Consider the following 20,046-nt stretch of genomic DNA (forward strand, 5'->3'; position numbering starts at 1 on the left):
GAAAGAATGGAGAAATTGTCAAAGACTAGAGGAGACTAGGCAGACAAAACTAAATGTAATATGGTACTCCAGACTGGCTACTAGAACAAAAAGAGGGCATTAATAGAAAATTGGTGAAATCCAAATAAAGTCCAGAGTTTAGGTGACAGCAACATGCCAAGGTTAGTTTCTCCATCTTGACAAATCTGCCATAGTAATGTAAGATGTTAATGATGGAGGCAACTAGGTGAAGGGTAGATGAGAACTCTGTATGACTCCTGCCACTTTTCTGTAAATCTAATATTCTTCCAAAGTTAAAAGTTTATCAAAAAGAAAGCAGTACACTCACAAGCATATATACTCTATGATTCAACTATATAAAATATACAAATAGAGACAGATTGGAAAAGTAGTGGTATTGCATTACTAGGGGCCATTAAATATTTTTTCCTTTATTACTAGCATGTTCTTTTAAACTTCCTAGAAGCCCAGGACAGCTGGGAACACAGGCCCTTCACTGAGGCAGGAGAATCACATGAGCCACACACGATATCCACTGGAGGAGACAGAAAGTCTGGGAGTGTCAACTGAATCGAAAGAAAAGGAAAGCAGAGATGACAGCACACCAGAAGTGGCAGAACAAGCAGTGCGTCTAGCTGGGAAATACGTACACTACCTCCTTCTACATCTCAAAAATCATCTAGAATGTTAGAGTGATTTTCTGGGTCAGAAGGAAGACACGTCTTCATTTGTTAACTTCTAGATTTGCATACCGACTTATTACTTTAAGCAATTTAATTGCAAAAGATAAAGAACAAGATATGACGCATCATCAGGAGAAAAGTCAAGAATCCATGTTTAAATTCAGTTACCTTATGTAATCGAAGGTATACATGAGCCGAAGAGAGTTTGTCCACATGAAACCTACAAAGAATGAAAACCACTTTTAGCAAGAGGTACAAGACAATTATCTCCTCAGGCCACATGCCATTTAAAGCATTCTGTTCTAAAAAGTGTTCACTCCATGCCTGCCACATGTGAAGCATCATGAGGAGTATACAGCAGAGTCACCACCTCCAAAGGGCTCCCCATCACCATGAAGAGGTACGAGAAACACTGAGTTACGGAGCTGTGAGTAAGTGCCAAGATGAGCAGAGATACTAAATATTAACTTGCTGGGAAGGGTGATTTTTCAAGATATAAAAAGAACTCTCAGTGACCAAAGACTTCATGATTAAAAAGGAGGCAGTGAGATTTGCTTGACCCCTGACTGAAGCATAGGACTTAGAGCAAAACCAAGGAAAGGAATTTCAGGTGAAAAGAGTGGGGAATGAAAGAAGTCAGTGAGTCTCCAATGCTGCCAGCCTAGGAGATTAGCAGAACCACAGTTTGGGGGAAACAGATGACAGTTTTGTTTGTGACATCCCAAATTTCAAGTGATAGCAAAACAATCCAAAAGAATGTTGAATAGAGAGCTGGAAGAGTGAAGTGGGGCCTAAAGATGCTAAGCAGAACACATCATTAAATGGGTTACAATTCAATAATGTAACCCAATAATTCACAAGCCCAGTAGTTCATCCAGCCGTATGTTCTGACAGTGATACCAATTTATGTCTCTTGGGTGAGCACTGTCCTTTATTGACATTGTCCTAAAAACATTCAGAATGTCCCCTGTCCCTTAAATTCACCTTTCATTATGACTCTATCATCTATCAATTTAATTAAACCTTTTAAAATCTATGGAACATTCAAGATATGAGATTTTTGTTTTCAGTTCACCAAATGAACTTGACTTTCTCTTTCCAATACCCGGAAATGCCCCCCTCAGAATCCCAGCATCACACAACAAACAAGGTTTGTGATTCTGTTAACTTTAGTTGATATGGTTTGGATTTGCATCCCCACCAAATCTCATGTCAAACTGTAATCCCCAATGTTGGAAGTGGGGCCCGGTGGGAGGTGACTGGATCATGGGGGTGGATTCTTCATGAATGGTTTAGCACCATCCCCTTGCTGCTATTCTTGTGACAGAGTTCTCACGAGATCTGTTAAAAAGTGTGTGGCCCCGGCACCCTGCTCCTGCCATGTAAGACAACTCGCTTCCCCTTTGCCTTCCGCCATGATTAAAAGTTCCCCGAGGCCTCCCAGAAACAGATACTGCCATGCTTCCTGTATAGCCTGTCAAACCATGGCCAATTAAACCTCTTTTCTTTACAAATTACCCAGTCTCAGGTACTTCTCTATAGCAGTGTAAGACGGACTAATATATTAGTCATACTGCTTCCTTGGTCCTTACCTTTCCAGACTGAAGAATGTTCAGAAAATCCTAAAGAGGCACCATTACATCCCATTAAATTTCTCTAGCCATTTTCTTAAGCACTAATAAATGTTTCAGAGGTGAAAATGGTCACCTTCACACCCAGTACAAGATGTAGACTGTAAGATTCTATATAAAAGTGCCCTCTTTATGGAGGTTAGTCATCTTGCTATTCACTCTGAATACAGAAAAATATTAGGCACTATTGGCACAGAGTCTATGATGACTCTAGGTTTTACTCTTAATCATTAGTAATAGCCAGAAATGGACATAACATCTTATCTTATTTGACTTATATTTCTCCAAGTGGTTCACTTATTCATTTGCATTCCCATGTGAGAGAGTCAAACTAATTATTACCTTCAGTTGGACATCTTCCAGCCAGAAAAACCTGTTTTTCGCAAATCTAAAAATTACATATCTCATTACCGTCTTTCAAAATCATAGGAAAATATCACACTAGTAACCAAGATAACTGAGAAGTAACTTCTCCCATTCCAACTTTTATTTGCCTTAAGCCAGTTCTCTATTTACAACGTCTCCTTCCCCATGGGCCTACAGTAGATTGCATTCTGATTTTTCTTACAGGTCTCTGATGTAGACTTTTGTCAAAAGAAACACCCAAATAATTCAATATATATTTAATGATATCATACATAAGGAGAGAAAGAACCAAAACACACACAGGAATATCACTGCCAAAATACAGCAACTTTACCAATATACACCAGTTTCAGGTTTGTATATGATAGATACACCTCTACAAAGGGCAGGGGAGAATGGATGAAAGTATAAGAGAAAAAAAAAAATCCAGCTCTATAAACAATCTTGAGCAAGTTTCCTTAAAAAAGAAACAAACGACTTCTCAAATCTTTCTAAACGTTTACTCAGAGTTTAAATTATAACCATAGTTCCCTCTTATCCTTGTTATCTTCCTCTCCCTGTTACCCTTTTCTGAATGCAGAGACCAGAAACTTCCCTAAATGAGCATTAAACTGTCTGAGGATACAGATTCAGGGCCCTGGAGCTGGGCTGTCCAACTACTTAAAGCGGAGTCTGTGGAAATACTAATCATTAGGAAGTCTGGACACAGTAAATGCACACTATTTCCATTTTCCTACATTTAAAGATGAATTTAGGGCTGACCACGGTGGCTCACGCCTGTAATGCCAGCACTTTGGGAGGCCAAGGTGGGCAGATCACTTCAGTTCAGGGGTTGGAGACCAGCTTAGCCAACATGGTGAAATCCCATCTCTACTAAAAATACAAAAAAATTAGCCAGGCATGGTAGTGGGTGCCTATAGTCCCAGCTACTTGGGAGGCTGAAGCAGGAGAATCACTTGAACTCGGGAGGTGGAGGTTGCAGTGAGCTGAGATGGCACCACTGCACTCTAGCCTGGGCCACAGAGCGAGACTCTGTCTCAAAAATAAATAAATAAATAAATATAAGCCTGGTGTGGTGGTGCATGCCTGTAATCCCAGCTACTTGGGAGGCTGAGGCAGGAGAATAGCTTGAACCCAGGAGGTGGAGGTTACAGTGAGCCAAGACTGCACCACTGCACTCCAGCCTTGGTGACAGCGCAAGACACTGTCTCAAAAAAAAAAAAAAAAAAAAAAAAAAGGTGAATTTAGTTCCATTCTCACTGATTCCTAGGAAAACCCTTTGCTTAAAAGAGCCTCAGGAGGTTTTCCGGGATAAATTCAGATGCTGACATTCACAGAGGTAATGAATGATTCAAAAGCTCCACAAAGTGAAGCAGCAAACATCCCACTCTGGAATGGTGATCAACTCAGGATCATTCTTAGCACTCCCTAGAATATGTCCAAAATTGACAGCTAGAATGGGTTTTGAGGTCTACACCTACTCACATCACACCTCAAGTGTAGCTTCTGAAGGTAAAAGCCAATCACATCCAACAAGAGTCATTCATCTCAAGAATATTAAAGGGGGTCAAAATGGGCTTCTCGGTATCTGTAGACCAATTTGGGAAGTACTAACCTTAATGAAATGAAAAACTGAGGTCATAATTTATTGGAGGTGGATTGTAAACTGGAAATTTCTCTTCCATTTATTTAATTAAACAAATGAAAGTCAGGTAGAAGACTGTGGTACACTGATTTTCAGGCTGCATCTGATTATGTAACCTTCTCTATGCAGCTATTTATGCCTCAAAACTGATAGGTCAAAAATTTCCATCAGCTAACTGCCTAACAGGTGCATGAGACCCATGAGAGTCTAGAGATAGCTGGCCTTTAAAAACAACTGAAAATCATCCAACTGCAGGTAGCAGGAGCTCAAAATGAAGATAACTGTGATGTGGCCATTGTAGGGAAATGTCCATGGGGACTGTTTCCACACTGGCAGAGAGTCAATTAGGAAATCAACAAATATTTACTGAATACCTACTATGTGCCAGGACCTATGCTAGGTACTGGTAACATAGTAGTTAATGAAATAGGTGATCATTGTCCTCATACAGCTTACTGTCTCAGGCCCTAGGAAGGCGGGCAGCCCCAGTCTGGATGTTTTCAGCATTGCACACTGCCCACTTGAGGCAAGAGAACACCAAGCAGGGTTTAACTTGAGGTCATATTTGGATTTAGAAGACAGGCTATTGTGCTGGAATAGGGACCAGATTTTAAAAAGCCTTTAAAATTCCTTTGTTCCAGCTGGGCGTGGTGGCTCATGCCTGTAATCCCAGCACTTTGGGAGGCTGAGGCAGGTGGATCACCTGAGGTTAGGAGTTCGAGACCAGCCTGGCCAACACAGTGATACCCTAGTCTCTACTAAAAATACAAAAATTTGCCAGGCGTGGTGGTGGGCGCCTGTAGTCCTAGCTACTTGGGAGGCTGAGGCAGGAGAATCTCTTGAACCCAGGAAGCAGAGGTTACAGTGAGCCGAGATCGCGCCATTGCACTCCAGCCTAGGCAACAAGGGCAAAACTCTATCTCAAAAAAAAAAAAAAAAAAAAGAAAGAAAATTAAATCAAGTCTACTAAAAAGCAGCAGCCTCACTTCCATCACTAGAGGGAATTATGTGAGGGGTCTGTGTCCACATTTAGAGAAAAGAGGTCCAGAGACAGCTGCAGCAACAGCCTGGGAGAAGAAAGGAGTTGAAGCCAAAAGAGTAGCAGTCTGGAGGAGACAGAAGCAGTGACTTAGAACCAGAGCCGCGGCCGGGCGCGGTGGCTCAAGCCTGTAATCCCAGCACTTTGGGAGGCCGAGACGGGCGGATCACGAGGTCAGGAGATCGAGACCATCCTGGCTAACACGGTGAAACCCCGTCTCTACTAAAGAAATACAAAAACTTAGCCGGGCGATGTGGCGGGCGCCTGTAGTCCCAGCTACTTGGGAGGCTGAGGCGAGAGAATGGCGTAAACCCGGGAGGAGGAACTTGCAGTGAGCTGAGATCCGGCCACTGCACTCCAGCCTGGGAGACAGAGCAAGACTCCGTCTCAAAAAAAAAACAAAAAAAAAAAAAAAACAAAAACAAAAACAGAACCAGAGCCGGAGCCAGTAGCAGACAGAGCAGACCCGGTCAGTTTCTCTTAACCTTAATTTCCTCATCTGAAAAAATGGGCATAATAATATCTATTTCACAGGGTTGTTGTGAAATTAAATGTACTACTGGAGGTAAACACTTAGTAGTATTTGGCATATAGTTAAGTGCTTGATAGATGTTCACTATCATAATAAAGCAAACGGGACCCAGGTGCCTTTATCTTCAGGGATAACATTTGGTAGGAGGTATGAGGAGTCAGGAAGATGATATCCCACTCCATAGGCAGGACTGTGCTTCAGAAGAGAGACAACACGGGTCAGAGTCAGTGGTAGAAGCTGAAGATGAAGAAAAATAAAGTAAACCAGGTGTGAGAGTGTTATAGGACAGAAGCCCACGTGTTCATTAAAGGTCCCAGGTCTGAATGGTAGAAGTCTAAATGGTGTTCTAAGACAGAGAAAAGAATTCAGCTTAAATGAAGCCTTTTTGTTTGGTATTCTTTTTTTTGGACTGGGTTTTGTGAGCAAAATAAATTATCTCAAAGGGAGACTAAGAAAGTATATGTTGTTATTTAAAACAGTTTGCATATATTGTTTTAGAGAGAAGGCGTTGGGATTGGATGAAGGCAGAGCTAAACTCATCAGGGAGTTTAGAAGACAAAGGGGAACAAGTGTGCTTCCTTTAAAGTTGGACCGGTCAGAACCTCCATCTATTCCATCTGCATGGATGCTTGTATCTATTTTCTTCATTGCTTCATGTGAAGTCTTCATTTTTCCACTCAAGAACAGCGGCCTGAATATTTAAGTGAGGTGTGGTCTCAGTAACTTACTGAGGCGTGGAGACAAAAGGAGGAAAAAGAAGGCCTGTGTCCTAGAGGGCTTTGCTGTCAAGCCTGAGATCAAACTCAAAAACATCATTTCCAACTTGCAAGGTAATTAGAAATGAAGGGAACTGGCAGTCAGCTGTGTACCCCTGAAGACCCATAAACCACAGTACAAAGCACGATTCTAGTTTGAGTGCTTGGCCAAGTCTAAGAAAGGAAACGATGATCTACAGAGAGCAGAACTGAAATTGTTACTTACCAGATATCTTCAGGCCAGCCATGCTTGATCAGATCTTCATCTGCAATGAGACATGAGAAAACAAAGAAACAAAAACTGTCAAATGAAGATATGCCAGCATTTATAAGTTAAGAATGGGAGAAATGTCAGCTCCTTCCACAAATTTCTCTCTCCCTCAATGAAGAAGAGTTAATTCAGAGGCCTTGATGCTTGAAAATACAGAAAAAATAATAATAATTTTCAAAATTGGACAATATAGACCTATAATTTTTATAAATTTATATAATACTTCTAATCTAAGGCTCAGATATTACTTCTATAAAACTAACACTGACAACACAACGCAGCCACATTAGATGTTTCAGAAAATCAGCTCACCTAATAATACTTAAACATTAAAATGATCTTGCTGAAACTTTAATGCAATATTTTACTTAAGAAAAATAAATTGATTATAAAATTAAAGAAAATTTAAAACAAAACAAACACTAGAAGTATAAAAAGAAAATAAAAATCACCTAAAATTCTATCCATATGGAAATAAAATACCAGAAGAAATAGCTAACAGAGTGAAAAGTAATTATCTGGGGAGGTAGAGGGTGGGGTGGAACATGGGTATTAAGAAGTATTTTTTTTTTTTTTTTGAGACAGAGTTCTGTTCAGTCACCCAGGCTGGAGTACAGTGGCGCGATCTCCGCTCACTGCAAGCTCTGCCTCCTAGGTTCACACCATTCTTCTGCCTTAGCCTCCCGAGTAGCTGGGACTACAGGTACCTGCCACCACGCCCAGCTAATTTTTTAATATTTTTAGTAGAGACGGGGTTTCACCATGTCAGCCAGGATGGTCTCGATCTCCTGACCTCGTGATCCACCCGCCTCGGCCTCCCAAAGTGCTGGGATTACAGGTGTGAGCCACCGTGCCCGGCCGGATTTTTTTTTAATTCTAAGCATTCTATTACTACTTAACTTTTTAAACTATGTATTTATTAGATAAAAATAAAAATAAAGTTCTTTGGGAACAATGACCACCTAATTCTCTTATATGAATAAACTTTTCTATTGTTGGCCCTTGGGTTGTTTCTAATTATAAAAGCTTCAATAAATGTTTTAAATAAAGTTGTCCATATTTCTGATTATTTCCTTAAGGTATATTTCTAAAAGCTAAAGTATTTGCTCAAAGTGAATGCACATTTTTTAAGGCTAATATATATCACTACATAAAGGTTATATCAACAAATATTTCATATAGCCATATTAATAATTGGTAATAATTCTGTTTAATACAGAAGTATTTAAGTATTAAATGCCAATTTAAAAATTGTAAACGAGGCTGGGCACAGTGGCTCACGCCTGTAATCCCAGCACTTTGGGAGGCTGAGGTAAGCAGATCACCTAAGGTCAGGAGTTTGAGACCAGCCTGGCCAACACGGCGAAACTCCGTCTCCACTAAAATTACACAAATTAGCCAGGCATGGTAGCACGTGCCTGTAGCCCCAGCCACTTGGGAGGCTGAGGTGGGAGAATTGCTTGAACCCAGGAGGTGGAGGTTGCAGTGAGCTGAAATCACGCCAGTGCACTCCAGCCTGGGTGACAGAGTGAGAGACTGTCTCAAAAAAAAAAAAAAAAAAAAAAAAAATTGTGAATGATTCACATGTGATGATTTAAAATGTACCCAAGAAAGTATGGTCTATATAATTTGAATGGGGTATTTACTGTCCAGAAAAGGAAAAGCAAAAGACACATCTTGGGTGAAGGCACTCATAACAACTGTAGACACCATAAGTTTTCTGAAAGGCTTTCTAATGCTTTCAGTAGGACTGAGCAAATAGCCAAAAGGTAAGCAGAAAAAGGAAAGAGAAATTTAAAAAATCTCTTTCCCTCAGTCAGGCAAAGTTTGGCTCCCTGATGACACCTGCTGGCTGATAAAAAGAACAGACCTGAAAGCTTTTCAGTGAAAGTAAATCATTCCACTTAAATTGATGGTTCTAACGAGTTCTTGGTCTGAAGTCATAAAGACTATTAGAAATAAATGCAATGGGCTAGGAATGCCAGACAATGGGGTGATTTAGAGAAGTAATGTCCATTCTTACAAGGCAGCCTAGGAAAAGTTGATACCTCCAAATGACTCTAAGAGTTCCTAGGGAAAAAGTGTTCCATACATACATACACTATTTCAGACAACAGATTCTCGCTCTGTCACTCAAGCTGGAATGCAGTGGCATGATCACGGCTCACTGCAGCCTACCTCCCAGGCTCAAGCAATCTTCCTGCCTTAGCCTCCTGAGTAGCTAGGACAACAGGTGTGTGTCACTATGCCCAGCTAATATTTTCTTTTATTGTTGTTTTTTGTAGAGACAGGGTCTCCCTATGTTGCCCAGGCAGGTCTCGAACTCCTGGGCTTAAGTGATCCTCTCGCCTCCGCCTGTCAAAGTGTTGAGATTACAGGCTCATGTGAGCCACCACGCCTGGCCTCTTATATTTTTTTCTACATAGGTTTTAATGACAGCAAAATGCCACTCCAGAGAGCTCTAAAAATATCATCTAAATTTATACCTGTGACATAAATTATGTATCTAGATTTGTATCTATATATTCCTACAACAGACATTCAAAGGATTCCACAATCTAGTCCATCCTAACCCACTCCTCCACAAAGCCTTCTCAGCTTTCAATCACATTTACTATCTCTCATCTGTCTACTTCTACAGCATTTACTATTCATGTTACTTCATTTTGTCTATAGTTCTTAAAAAATAGACCTTACTTTTTGGAGTACATTCACAATAAAATTGGGCCATGCTTGTTTTTGTGTGTAAGTCCACCTGAATGCTGTGAAAGCGCAAACTAAATCTTCCTCTTTGGATACCTGACACAGACTAGAACATGGTCCCATAAAGAGAAGCCCCCAGCAAACAGTAAATGAACAGAGAAGGACAGAAGAGACATAGTGGGAATGTCACTGGCACAGCTGCCTTAGGCTGGCACCACTCCTAGCCCATCCGTGTGAACCAGAATCAAGGCAGCCCTTCACACCCCACCCACTAGGTTGCACAGTGCAAAACCCGCACAAGCATATGTGGCAACTAATTCTGCTTTAGTGCTTCTCAGTAATCTAAGCCTCAGGTTCCCCCTCTTGATATGGTACAAAGAAAAACATATTTGGATTTGTATTCACGACAGATAATCATGATTCCTGCTACTCCACCTTATTGTTCAACATAACATAGGGAGACAGCAGCACCTCCTCAGCTACATAAGAAAAATGCTTTAATAGTCAATGTTACTTGTGATGATTTATGGGTAAGAGAAATATAAAACTCAAGTATTAATATGCTGCAGACTGCTTCACCATTAAGTCACACCCAAAGTTAATGTCATAACTTTATTATCATGAAAACCTACTCTTTTTTTAAACTTTAGTTCAAATTTATTAGTGGGCCAAAAAATTTATTTAGCAGATTGAGATTAGCTTTCAAAAATGAAATAAAACAGAAATAGTAAAAAGAGGGAATAGCAAGTAGTATGAGTAATTTCTGTAAGTTTTTGGTTTAGCGATAGGAACGTGTACATCAAAATATAATGTACTTCATACTAAGAAGAGCGGTCAACGAAGTTTGAAAAATACTAGGATTTCTTAACTCAAAAAGAGCATCTTCAGCCTCAAAAGCCCCAGTAAGTATGTTTTCACTAATTTCACTAATTTAACCATTTTAAAATGGTTGTAAAAAATAGATGGGTCAAGCTCGGTGGCTCGTGCCTGTAATCCCAGCACTTTGGGAGGCTGAGGCAGGTGGATCACTTGAGGTCAGGAGTTCGAGACCAGCCTGGCCAACATGGTGAAACCCTGTCTCTACTAAAAATACAAAAATTAGCCAGATGTGGTGGCGCATGCCTATAGTCCCAGCTACTCGGGAGGCTGAGGTGGAATAATTGCTTGAACCCAGGAGGCGGAGGTTGCAGTGAGCTGAGATCACGCCATTGCACTCCAGCCTGGGCAACGGAGCAAGACTCCCTCCCAAAAAAAAAAAAAAAAAAAAAAAAAAAAAAACAGAAAATGATCTCCAAAGTTCAAATCACAGAGGATTTTCTTTAATTTGAAGTAAACAGCAAAGTTTAATCTCTGATTCATATTACAGTAAATCAAGTAACAACACAATACTTCTTGTAAAGTGTAAGTTTCTAATCAGCAACAGATGGACCAATTAGTTCAAATATTATTTTATACAATTAAATTCTAGGAAAGTTAATCCTTTGGAGTTCCTTATAATGGATGAGCTTGTTTTGTTTCTCACAAGCTAGTTTATCAAAGTAGGTGAAAACTCAGAACCAACCTGGGTCGGGGGCATGGAAGGTGGTGACAGAGACATAACACTTACCTGCTGAAAATTTCAAAATCAAATGCTTTTGAAAACTTACTTTCATATTTATCTTTTCCCATGTAAATAGTGTAGGCAGATGAATTAACTAAGATAAAACAAAAATAAAAAACAATTAGTAACTTCATTACCAACAAAATTGTTTCACGTGAAAAACAAGTGACAATGCTTCCATTAGGGGTTGGCAAACCATGGCTCATGACCCAAGTCCAGCCTACCACCTGTTTTTGGACAGCCCTTGAGCTAAGAATGGTTTTTACATTTTTAAAGGGTTGGAAGAAAAAGCAAAACAAAGAAAAATAAGCCACAGAGATTGCAGGTCACTCACAAAGCCTAAAATATCTACTACCTGGCCCCAAAAGAAAAAGTTTATCATCCCTATCAATAGCTACTTTCCTACTTTCTCAGGGTTACAGTTCAATGGTATTGCCAGTCCAGTCCTATACTTTTCCCTTCAAGATTAAAAAAAAGAAAAGAAAACTAAACCCTACAACTAAGTTCCTATGTTTATGAAAGTTTATTTTGCATAATTTTTTTAGCCAATATTACCCATCATATTCCAGGTGTGCTGCAAATTCTAACAGGCTCTCTATTGCATTCAGGGAGACCATGACTCTCCAGCTTCTAAACCAGTGACTCTGACCCCTGATCTACATTAGAATAATCTAATTATGTCCCAGCTTCACCTCAGATCAACTAAATCCAAATCTACAGTGGGCAAGAGTGAGCATTTGTGTTTTCTAAAAGCCTTCCAAGTAATTCTAATGTAAGGTCAGGGTCAGAAACAACTATCCTAAATCAAGTAGAATCTTCTGGGTATGCCTCATCCTAGAAATGACATTTGCTTTACCAAGGTAGTGTTTTTTGTTTTTTTTAATTTTTAATTTTTTTTTTTTGTTTTTCTACCAAGGTAGTGTTTTATTGCAGACATCCCTGAACTTGGATTAAAGTTTCCTACTGAAATTATAACTGAGTGCCAGGTTTCAAAGCTAGTCTACCAAAACTTGTTTGATCCAATTAGACTAAACTCCTGAATTTACAGACACTGGGCCCTCAGGCTACAAAGCCTGCGATGGAGAAGTACTGAAGCATAAATATACACTGAAGCAAAGTACCGATAAGTGCAGGGTTGGGCTGGACAGTCTGTTGGCTATGACTCCACAGCACAGAACACACACATGTACCTGGAGCCCTGAAGGACAAAGAGCAATATGCTCTCCTAAATTAAAAAGTCTTATATCAGAGAGATTTCCTGTACTTTCAGTAATGAAAAGTTTCTTAAATGATCAATCCTAGTTGCCTTTCTTAGGGGAGAAAAAACTAATTCCTTTGTTTGACATTTATAATAACTAAGTACAGAAGTAGTTGAGAAAAGTACCTTGAAAAAATGTGTGCATTGCCAAGTTTACAGAAATGCTTGTCTATTACTGACCATTGTAGTACCTCGATCAGGCCTTAGTGTAGCACGTAACAAATGCCAAAAGGGTGGGAATAAAACTAAAAAGCATTTCAGATTCTCTCTGAATGGCCTGGCAATAGTTCAAGTGTATACCCTTTCTTTTTTTTTTTTTTTTTTTTTTTTTTTTTTTTTTGAGACGGAGTCTGGCTCTGTCGCCCAAGCTGGAGTGCAGTGGCCAGATCTCAGCTCACTGCAAGCTCCGCCTCCCGGGTTCACGCCATTCTTCTGCCTCAGCCTCCCGAGTAGCTGGGACTACAGGCGCCCGCCACCTCGCCCGGCTAGTTTTTTGTACTTTTTAGTAGAGACGGGGTTTCACCGTGTTAGCCAGGATGGTCTTGATCTCCTGACCTCGTGATCCGCCCGCCTCGGCCTCCCAAAGTGCTGGGATTACAGGCTTGAGCCACCACGCCCGGCCCCGTGTATACCCTTTCAATCCTATAATGTCACTACCTATAATGTCACCATAATAGAGTACCAAAATACTCTACCAAGCAATAATCTTTTTACAACCTAAACACCCCTTAATAGAGACTCTTTAGATATATTACAGATTTGAACATCCATAAACAAAATACCATGTACCCATTAAAAAGAAATGGCAGGTGAAGAAATTAAGTACCAGAACAGTATTTTTGTGTATCTATATATAAGAAGATTCAATTTATAAAAAATAAATTATAATGGTATGTATGTGTGTATACACACACACATATACATGTTTTATTTTTATATAAGCACATACTTATTTATATGTATGGAAGCATAAACATTTTTTAACAACAGTTATCTTGGTTAGCCTGCTATAAAACGTACAGATGGCTTTTGTAATTAGAACAGAATTTTCAAAATAATGATATAGGCCAGGTGCGGTGGCTCACGCCTGTAATCCCAGCACTTCAGGAGGCTGCGGTGGGGCCGATCACTTGAGGCCAGAAGTTTGAGACCAGCCTGGTCAACATGTTGAAACCCCATCTCTACTAAAAATACAAAAATTACTGCCAGGCGCGGTGGCTCACGCCTGTAATCCCAGCACTTTGGGAGGCCGAGGCAGGTGGATCACAAGGTCAGGAGATCGAGACCATGCTGGCTAACACGGTGAAAACCCTGTCTCTACTAAAAATACAAAAAATTAGCCGGGTGTGGTGGCAGGCGCCTGTAATCCCAGCTACTCGGGAGGCTGAGGCAGGAGAATGGTGTGAACCTGGGAGGCGGAGCTTGCAGTGAGCCGAGATCTGGCCACTGCACTCCAGCCTGGGCGACAGAGCAAGACTCCGTCTCAAAAAAAAAAAAAAAAAAAAAATTTAGTCAGGTGTGGTGGCACACGCCAGTGATTCCAGCTATTGGAGAGGCTGAGGCATGAGGATCGCTTGAACCTGGGAGGCAGAGGTTGCAGTGAGCCAAGATTGTGCCACTGCACTCCAGCCTGGACGACAGCAAGACTGTCTCAAGAAAGAAAAAATAACAACTGACATAAAATATTAATAAAGTTAATTTATTAATTAACCAAGCTCTCTAAGATACAGTCAAAAGAATAACAGAGGAATGTTTTGACGGTTGACTTATTAAATGAGGTGATTAAGAAAATGACCATAACAAACCTAAAGTGAGGGGCATTCTACAAAGTAATTCAACTAACAATGCCATGATGGCTCAAGCCTGTAATCCCAGCACTTTGGGAGGCCGAGACGGGCGGATCACGAGGTCAGGAGGTCGAGCCCATCCTGGCTAACACAGTGAAACCCCGTCTCTACTAAAAAAAAATACAAAAAACTAGCCGGGCGAGGTGGCGGGCGCCTGTAGTCCCAGCTACTCGGGAGGCTGAGGCAGGAGAATGGCGTAAACCCCTGAGGTGGAGCTTGCAGTGAGCTGAGATCCGGCCACTGCACTCCAGCCTGGGTGACAGAGCGAGACTCCGTCTCAAATAAAAAAAAAAAAGAAAGACAAAGACTGAGCAACTGCTCCCGATTAGAGGAGGCTACAGAGTAATGACACCTGAAGAATGCAACAATGATTTGTAAGGTATTTTTTGTTACAAATACATCATTACGACACTAATGGGAACTGGATAAAGCCTGTTCATTAGATAATAGCCATGCTGCAATGTTAATTTCCTAATTTTGATAATGAAAAATGTCTTTTGAGAAGAGAATGCCCTTGATTTTAGAAAACAAATCTGAAGCATTCAGGGGTTAACTGCAACTTACTAACAAATGGTTCAGGAAAAAGGTGTGTGGGAGAGAAAAAAATACAGAAAAAGAGAAAGGGAAAAAGAAAGACAAGGCATGTGGTAAAATGCCAGAATTTGTAGTCACAGTGGCTCACGTCTGTAATCTCACCACTTTGGGAGGCTGAGGCAGGCGGATTACTTGGGCCCAGGAGCTCAGGACCAGCCTGGGCAAAATGAGGAAACCTTGTCTCTATAAAAAAAAATTAAAAATTAGCTGGGTGTGGTGGCTAAAGTGGGAGGATCACTTGAGCCCAAGAAGTTGAGGCTGCAATGAGCTGTGACTGCACCACTCCACTTGCCACTACATTTCAGCCTGGGTGACAGAGTGAAACTGTCTGAAAAAAAAAAAAAAAAAAAATTGGGGTACTCTGGGAGAATATACACGAAATCTTTTACTAGTAACTTCTCTGAAAGACTGAAATTATGTCATAATAGAAAATTAGTCTGGGCACAGTGGCTTACACATGTAATCCCAACACTTTAGGAGGCTGAAGCGGGAGGATCACTTGAGGCCAAGAGTTCAACAACAGCCTGGCCAATATGGCAAAACCGTCCCCACTAAAAATATAAAAATTAGCCAGCCGTAGTAGGGTATGCCTGTAATCCCAGCTACTCAGGAGGCTGAGGCAAGAGAATCGCTTGAACCTAGGAGGCAGAGGTTGCAGTGAGTCGAGATCATGCCACTGCACTCCAGCCTGGGCAACAGAGTAAGACTCTGTTTCAAAAAAAAGAAAGAAAAGAAAATGAAAAATATAAAGGAACATCATTGCTGCGCAACAAGTCTGAATTAAGTTCCTTTCCATGTTAAGAAGGAAAAGTAAACTGAATTATTCTTGTTCATTTGTTATTCTCATCTAAATAATATGGCTGACTAGTACTGGAACTCATTATTTGGAAGACACATGACTTACGGGTAGCAACCAATCCAACTTCAGAGGTGATCTGATTATTTCACAATTTATAGAACAACCTACTTTTAGGTAGATGATATTAACAGGTATTAAAAGTACAAGTGGACTTTGAGCCAAGTATCTATAATCAGATGGTCTTGAATTTGACATATTAGACTAATGTTCAATTATTCCCTTATGAGACAACATGAAAGAATGAAAATGGAACACATTTTAGTCACGTATTAATCTTAAAACGTAAAAGAACAACTTCCTATGACGATTTTCTTTCCATTTTAAAGAAGTTTTTATGCAGTAAAAACCATCAGTTAGTTGAAAACTTGGCAAGCCATACAAATTCATTTCCTGAAGATTCTATATATTTGTTGTTTCTATACTGCCAATATGTAAAGTTTTATTACTATTTTACTGAGAAAGTTATGATTTTTCCATTAACTTTGCAGTTTTAAAAGATCAGCTACACAAGCGCAGTTTTATTACGCTTAGAGGCCAAATACTTTTCTAACAGGAAACAGTTCTGATATTATAATGGGAGTCAATGAAAAAAAACAGGACCCACAAATCTAATGAAGCATTTTGCTCTATTAAGGGCAGCTGTGTATGTGTGACTAGCACTTAAAGAATTTAGAGTAACTTTAAGGGGAATAGAACAGCATCAAATACATTCAGTACCTACACACCCTGCTTGTATATGTTTTTCCGTTGTTGGGTTTATATGGATATCTATGTTGTTGAAGATTTACGAGTGGAGAAGCTATAAAGAGATGCCTGAGTTGCCAAGAATGAAAATGCTTAGAGGCCTATAACGGTATATGATTTTTCAGGCTGGTTTTGAATTTTGTTTCTAGTAATTTTAATAATATGGGTAAAACAAACCAAATGTAGAGAGACAGAGACATAGCTCACGGCACACACTGTGGAAACCTAAACTACTGAGAAAAATAAGGAGATGTCAGTGTGATGACGGTGGAAGAGTAGGGTCTGTGAGTTACAACTTACCTGGGCCTCAATTTTATTTCTAAAGAGAAGTACCACCTTATTCAAACCCACACAAACAACGTGGAACTAGTTTCACTTAAATCTTACCTTTTGGCCGAGCATGGTGATTCACATCTTTAATTCTAGCACCCTGGAAGGCCGAGGCGGGTGGATCACCTGAGGTAAGGAGTTTGAGACTAGCCTGGCCAACATGGTGAAACCCCATCTCTACTAACAAAATACAAAACTTAGCCGGGCATGGTGGCATGTGCCTGTAATCCCAGCTACTTGGGAGACTGAGGCAGGATAATTGCTTGAACCCAGGAGGTGGAGGTTGCAGTAAACTGAGATCACACCACTATACTCTAGCCTGGGTGACAGAGGGAGAAGCCATCTCAAAAAAACAAAAAACAAAACAAAACAAAACAAAAACTCACCTTTTGTAATTCCAGAATTTTGGGAGGTCGTCGAAGTGGGCAGATCACTTGAGCTCAGGAGTTCAAGACCAGCCTGGGCAACATGAAATCCCATCTTTACTAAAAATACAAAAATTAGCCAAGCATTTTGGCTGGTGCCTGTAATCCCAGCTGCACCAGAATCACTTGAACCCAGGAGGCAGAGGTTGCAGTGAGCCGAGATGGTGCCACTGCACTTTAGCTTGGGTGACAAAGCAAGACTGTCTCAAAAATAAATACATAAAATAAATCTCACCTTTAGGCCAGGCGCAGTGGCTCACGCCCGTAATCCCAGCACTTTGGGAGGCCAAGGTGGGGGGGGCAAATCACTTGAGGTCGGGGAGTTCGAGACCAGCCTGACCAACACGGAGAAACCCCGTCTCTACTAAAAAAATACAAACTTAGTCAGGCTTGGTGGCACATTCCTGTAATTCCAGCTACACAGGAGGCTGAGGCAGGAGAATCGCTTGAACCCGGGAGGTGGAGGTTGCAGTGAGCCGAGATCGTGCCATTGCATTCCAGCCTGGGCAACAAGAGCAAACCTCCGTCTCAAAAAAAAAAAAAAAAAAAAAAACAACTCACCTTTAGTATATAGAGTAGCAACAGAATAGACAGTGCTATGAGTAAGAAAAAAATGGCATTCATTTATTCAACAAGCATTTATTGAGAACTACTAGCCAGTCACTAAGTTAGGGAAACAAGTACAGTAGTCCCCCCTTATCTGTGGGGGATGCCTTCCAAGATCTCCAGTAGATGCCTGAAACCAAGGACAATACTGAATTCCATATATAAAGGGACTTGCCGCATAATGATGTTTTGGTCAGCAACAGACCACACATACTATGGTGTTCCCATAACATTATAACGAAGCTGAAAATTCTGATCACTATTGCCTGATGACCTGGTAGCCATCATAACACTGTGGTGCAACTCACTTTTCTAAGTTGAGACCCGTTTAAGCACACCAATACCATTGTGTTACAACTGCCTACAGCCATTCAGCACAGCAACGTGCTGTACAAGTTTGTAGCCTAGGAGCAACACGGCATACCGTACAGCCCACGTTTGTGGTAGGCTATACCACAGGTTTAAGTATACTGTACCGTGTTGCTACAACAATGAAATCGCCTAATGGAGCATTTCTCAGAATGTCTTCTTGTCATTAAGGGACGCATGGTACTGGTATTCCCTATACATATATACCTATGATAAAGTTAATGTATCAGTTCGGTGGAGTAAAAGATTATGGACAACTAGTAATAAAATAGAACAACTATAACAACGTATTGTAATAAAAGTTATGTGACTCTGCTCTCTCTCTCCCTCTCAAAATATCTTATTGTACTGTACTCACTCTTTTTCTTCTTGTGATGATGTGACCACGGAAAGCGAAACACAGGACAAGTAGGGACTACTGTAAAGAGAGCCTGTCCACGCCCTCAAGGAGCTTACACTCTAGCTCAAGCAGACACCATTTAATACCACGTGATAAGTGCAATGTCAAAGGCATACTTGGAACGTTAAGTGGGTTCCAGATAAGGAACAGCTAAGCAATCTTGGGGTGGGAGCCAGGATCAGGAAAGGCATCTTGGAAAAGATGGGCCAAAAACTGTCTTAAGGGAATTAGCTGGGGGCTGACTTTAGGAAAGTGGAATAACAGGAACAGAATGAAACCAATTCGGAACATGGCATTTCCTGGGAACGAAAGCACCCTTTCCTTATCTGTCAAAGATAAGTCAGAAGCATTATCACAGGTCACTTCTGAGATCTGGGACATCAACTGCCCAGGGAATGGCTGGGTGGACATTCCAGGGTCTTTTTATTGTTTTCTGTTGCAAACCGAGACCCTACAACCCCTTCCTGAAAGGGTAAGGCGCACTTCCCTTAAGAAAAAGTTGTTAGCAAGTGTGTCCTTTCTCACGGGAGATAAATTATCAGGGTGCAGCCAGAATAAAGGCCGCAGATGGAAGATGGGAAGAAGACTTGGGATAAGGTGTGTGGAGGAGCCCACAGGCTCTGGCCCAATTCCAGGGAGTGACGGGACGTCTTTCCGATTGGAGAACGAGAACTCCCCGATACTAATACAGCAGTGGCATCGCCCCTCCGCGCCCCCACGCCATGACGAGGGGACGCCGGGGGAAACCCTGCAGTTGTGGGAGGGACAGACGTGCTGGGGGAACGAGAGGCCGCGGGAAGAGGCACTCGCATCGAGGAGGCATTTTTAGGGCGAGGGTCAGGCGCAGCGGCGGACTGGGGGTTCCCGGCTTCGGAGCCCGCTGTCCAGCAGGGTCCCGGAGGGCGCGGCGCCCACTCACCGCTGCTGCTGGTGAAGTAGAACACCATGATCACGGGAGCGGTGCGGTGACTCCACCGCGGAGCAGCCAGCGCTCAACTCACGAAGCTCAGGATACCAGACTCTCGGCGGCCGCCTGGTCCTCGGAAACCCCTCCGTGCATGCACTTCCGGCGGACGTCGGGGAGCGTCATAGCGCCGGCCGTGGGCGCCAGTCTTTAGTCTTGGCGAGGCGAAGGGTATTGGCAAGGAGTTTGGGTTCAATGATTTGTGGGTTAAGGGAAAGAGGCTAGGCATCTTGGGCACAGTTAGTTAAACCTATCTGTGCTTCACTTTCCTCAGCAGCGAAATGAGATGATACTAGAGCAGCTAACTCACAGATATTTTTTAGGGTTAAATAAGTTAATAGGCGCCAAGGGTTTAGAAATAGCACACAAGCGAGTTGTTTCTAAACTACTCACCGGGACAATATACCTCTTGGGGATTGGACTGT

At 41.4% G+C, this 20,046-nt stretch overlaps 1 protein-coding gene across 6 annotated transcripts in view; it reads right to left on the reverse strand.

The window, feature by feature from the left end:
- Nucleotides 1-19,716, reverse strand: part of CCDC25 (coiled-coil domain containing 25) — a 43,322-nt gene extending 23,606 nt beyond the window's left edge. Inside the window, exons 1-4 of one of the 6 annotated variants that reach the window (XR_004059299.1) lie at nt 19,577-19,637; nt 11,272-11,319; nt 6,878-6,917; nt 852-903 (exon numbers count right to left, since the gene is read on the reverse strand). Coding sequence is in view for 2 of the 6 variants with exons in the window: in XM_010378114.2 (XP_010376416.1) it covers nt 852-903; nt 6,878-6,917; nt 11,272-11,319; nt 19,577-19,604 (168 nt within the window). In the remaining 4 variants the exon portion in view is untranslated. Of the gene's footprint in view, nt 1-851; nt 904-6,877; nt 6,918-11,271; nt 11,320-19,576 lie in introns of all 6 variants that reach the window. The other 5 variants (XR_004059300.1, XM_010378114.2, XM_030937944.1 and 2 more) reach the window with 5 other exon arrangements.
- Nucleotides 19,717-20,046: the final 330 nt, after the last annotated feature.

Source organism: Rhinopithecus roxellana, chromosome 9 (assembly GCF_007565055.1).
Source record: "Rhinopithecus roxellana isolate Shanxi Qingling chromosome 9, ASM756505v1, whole genome shotgun sequence".
Taxonomy (NCBI): Eukaryota; Metazoa; Chordata; class Mammalia; order Primates; family Cercopithecidae; genus Rhinopithecus; species Rhinopithecus roxellana.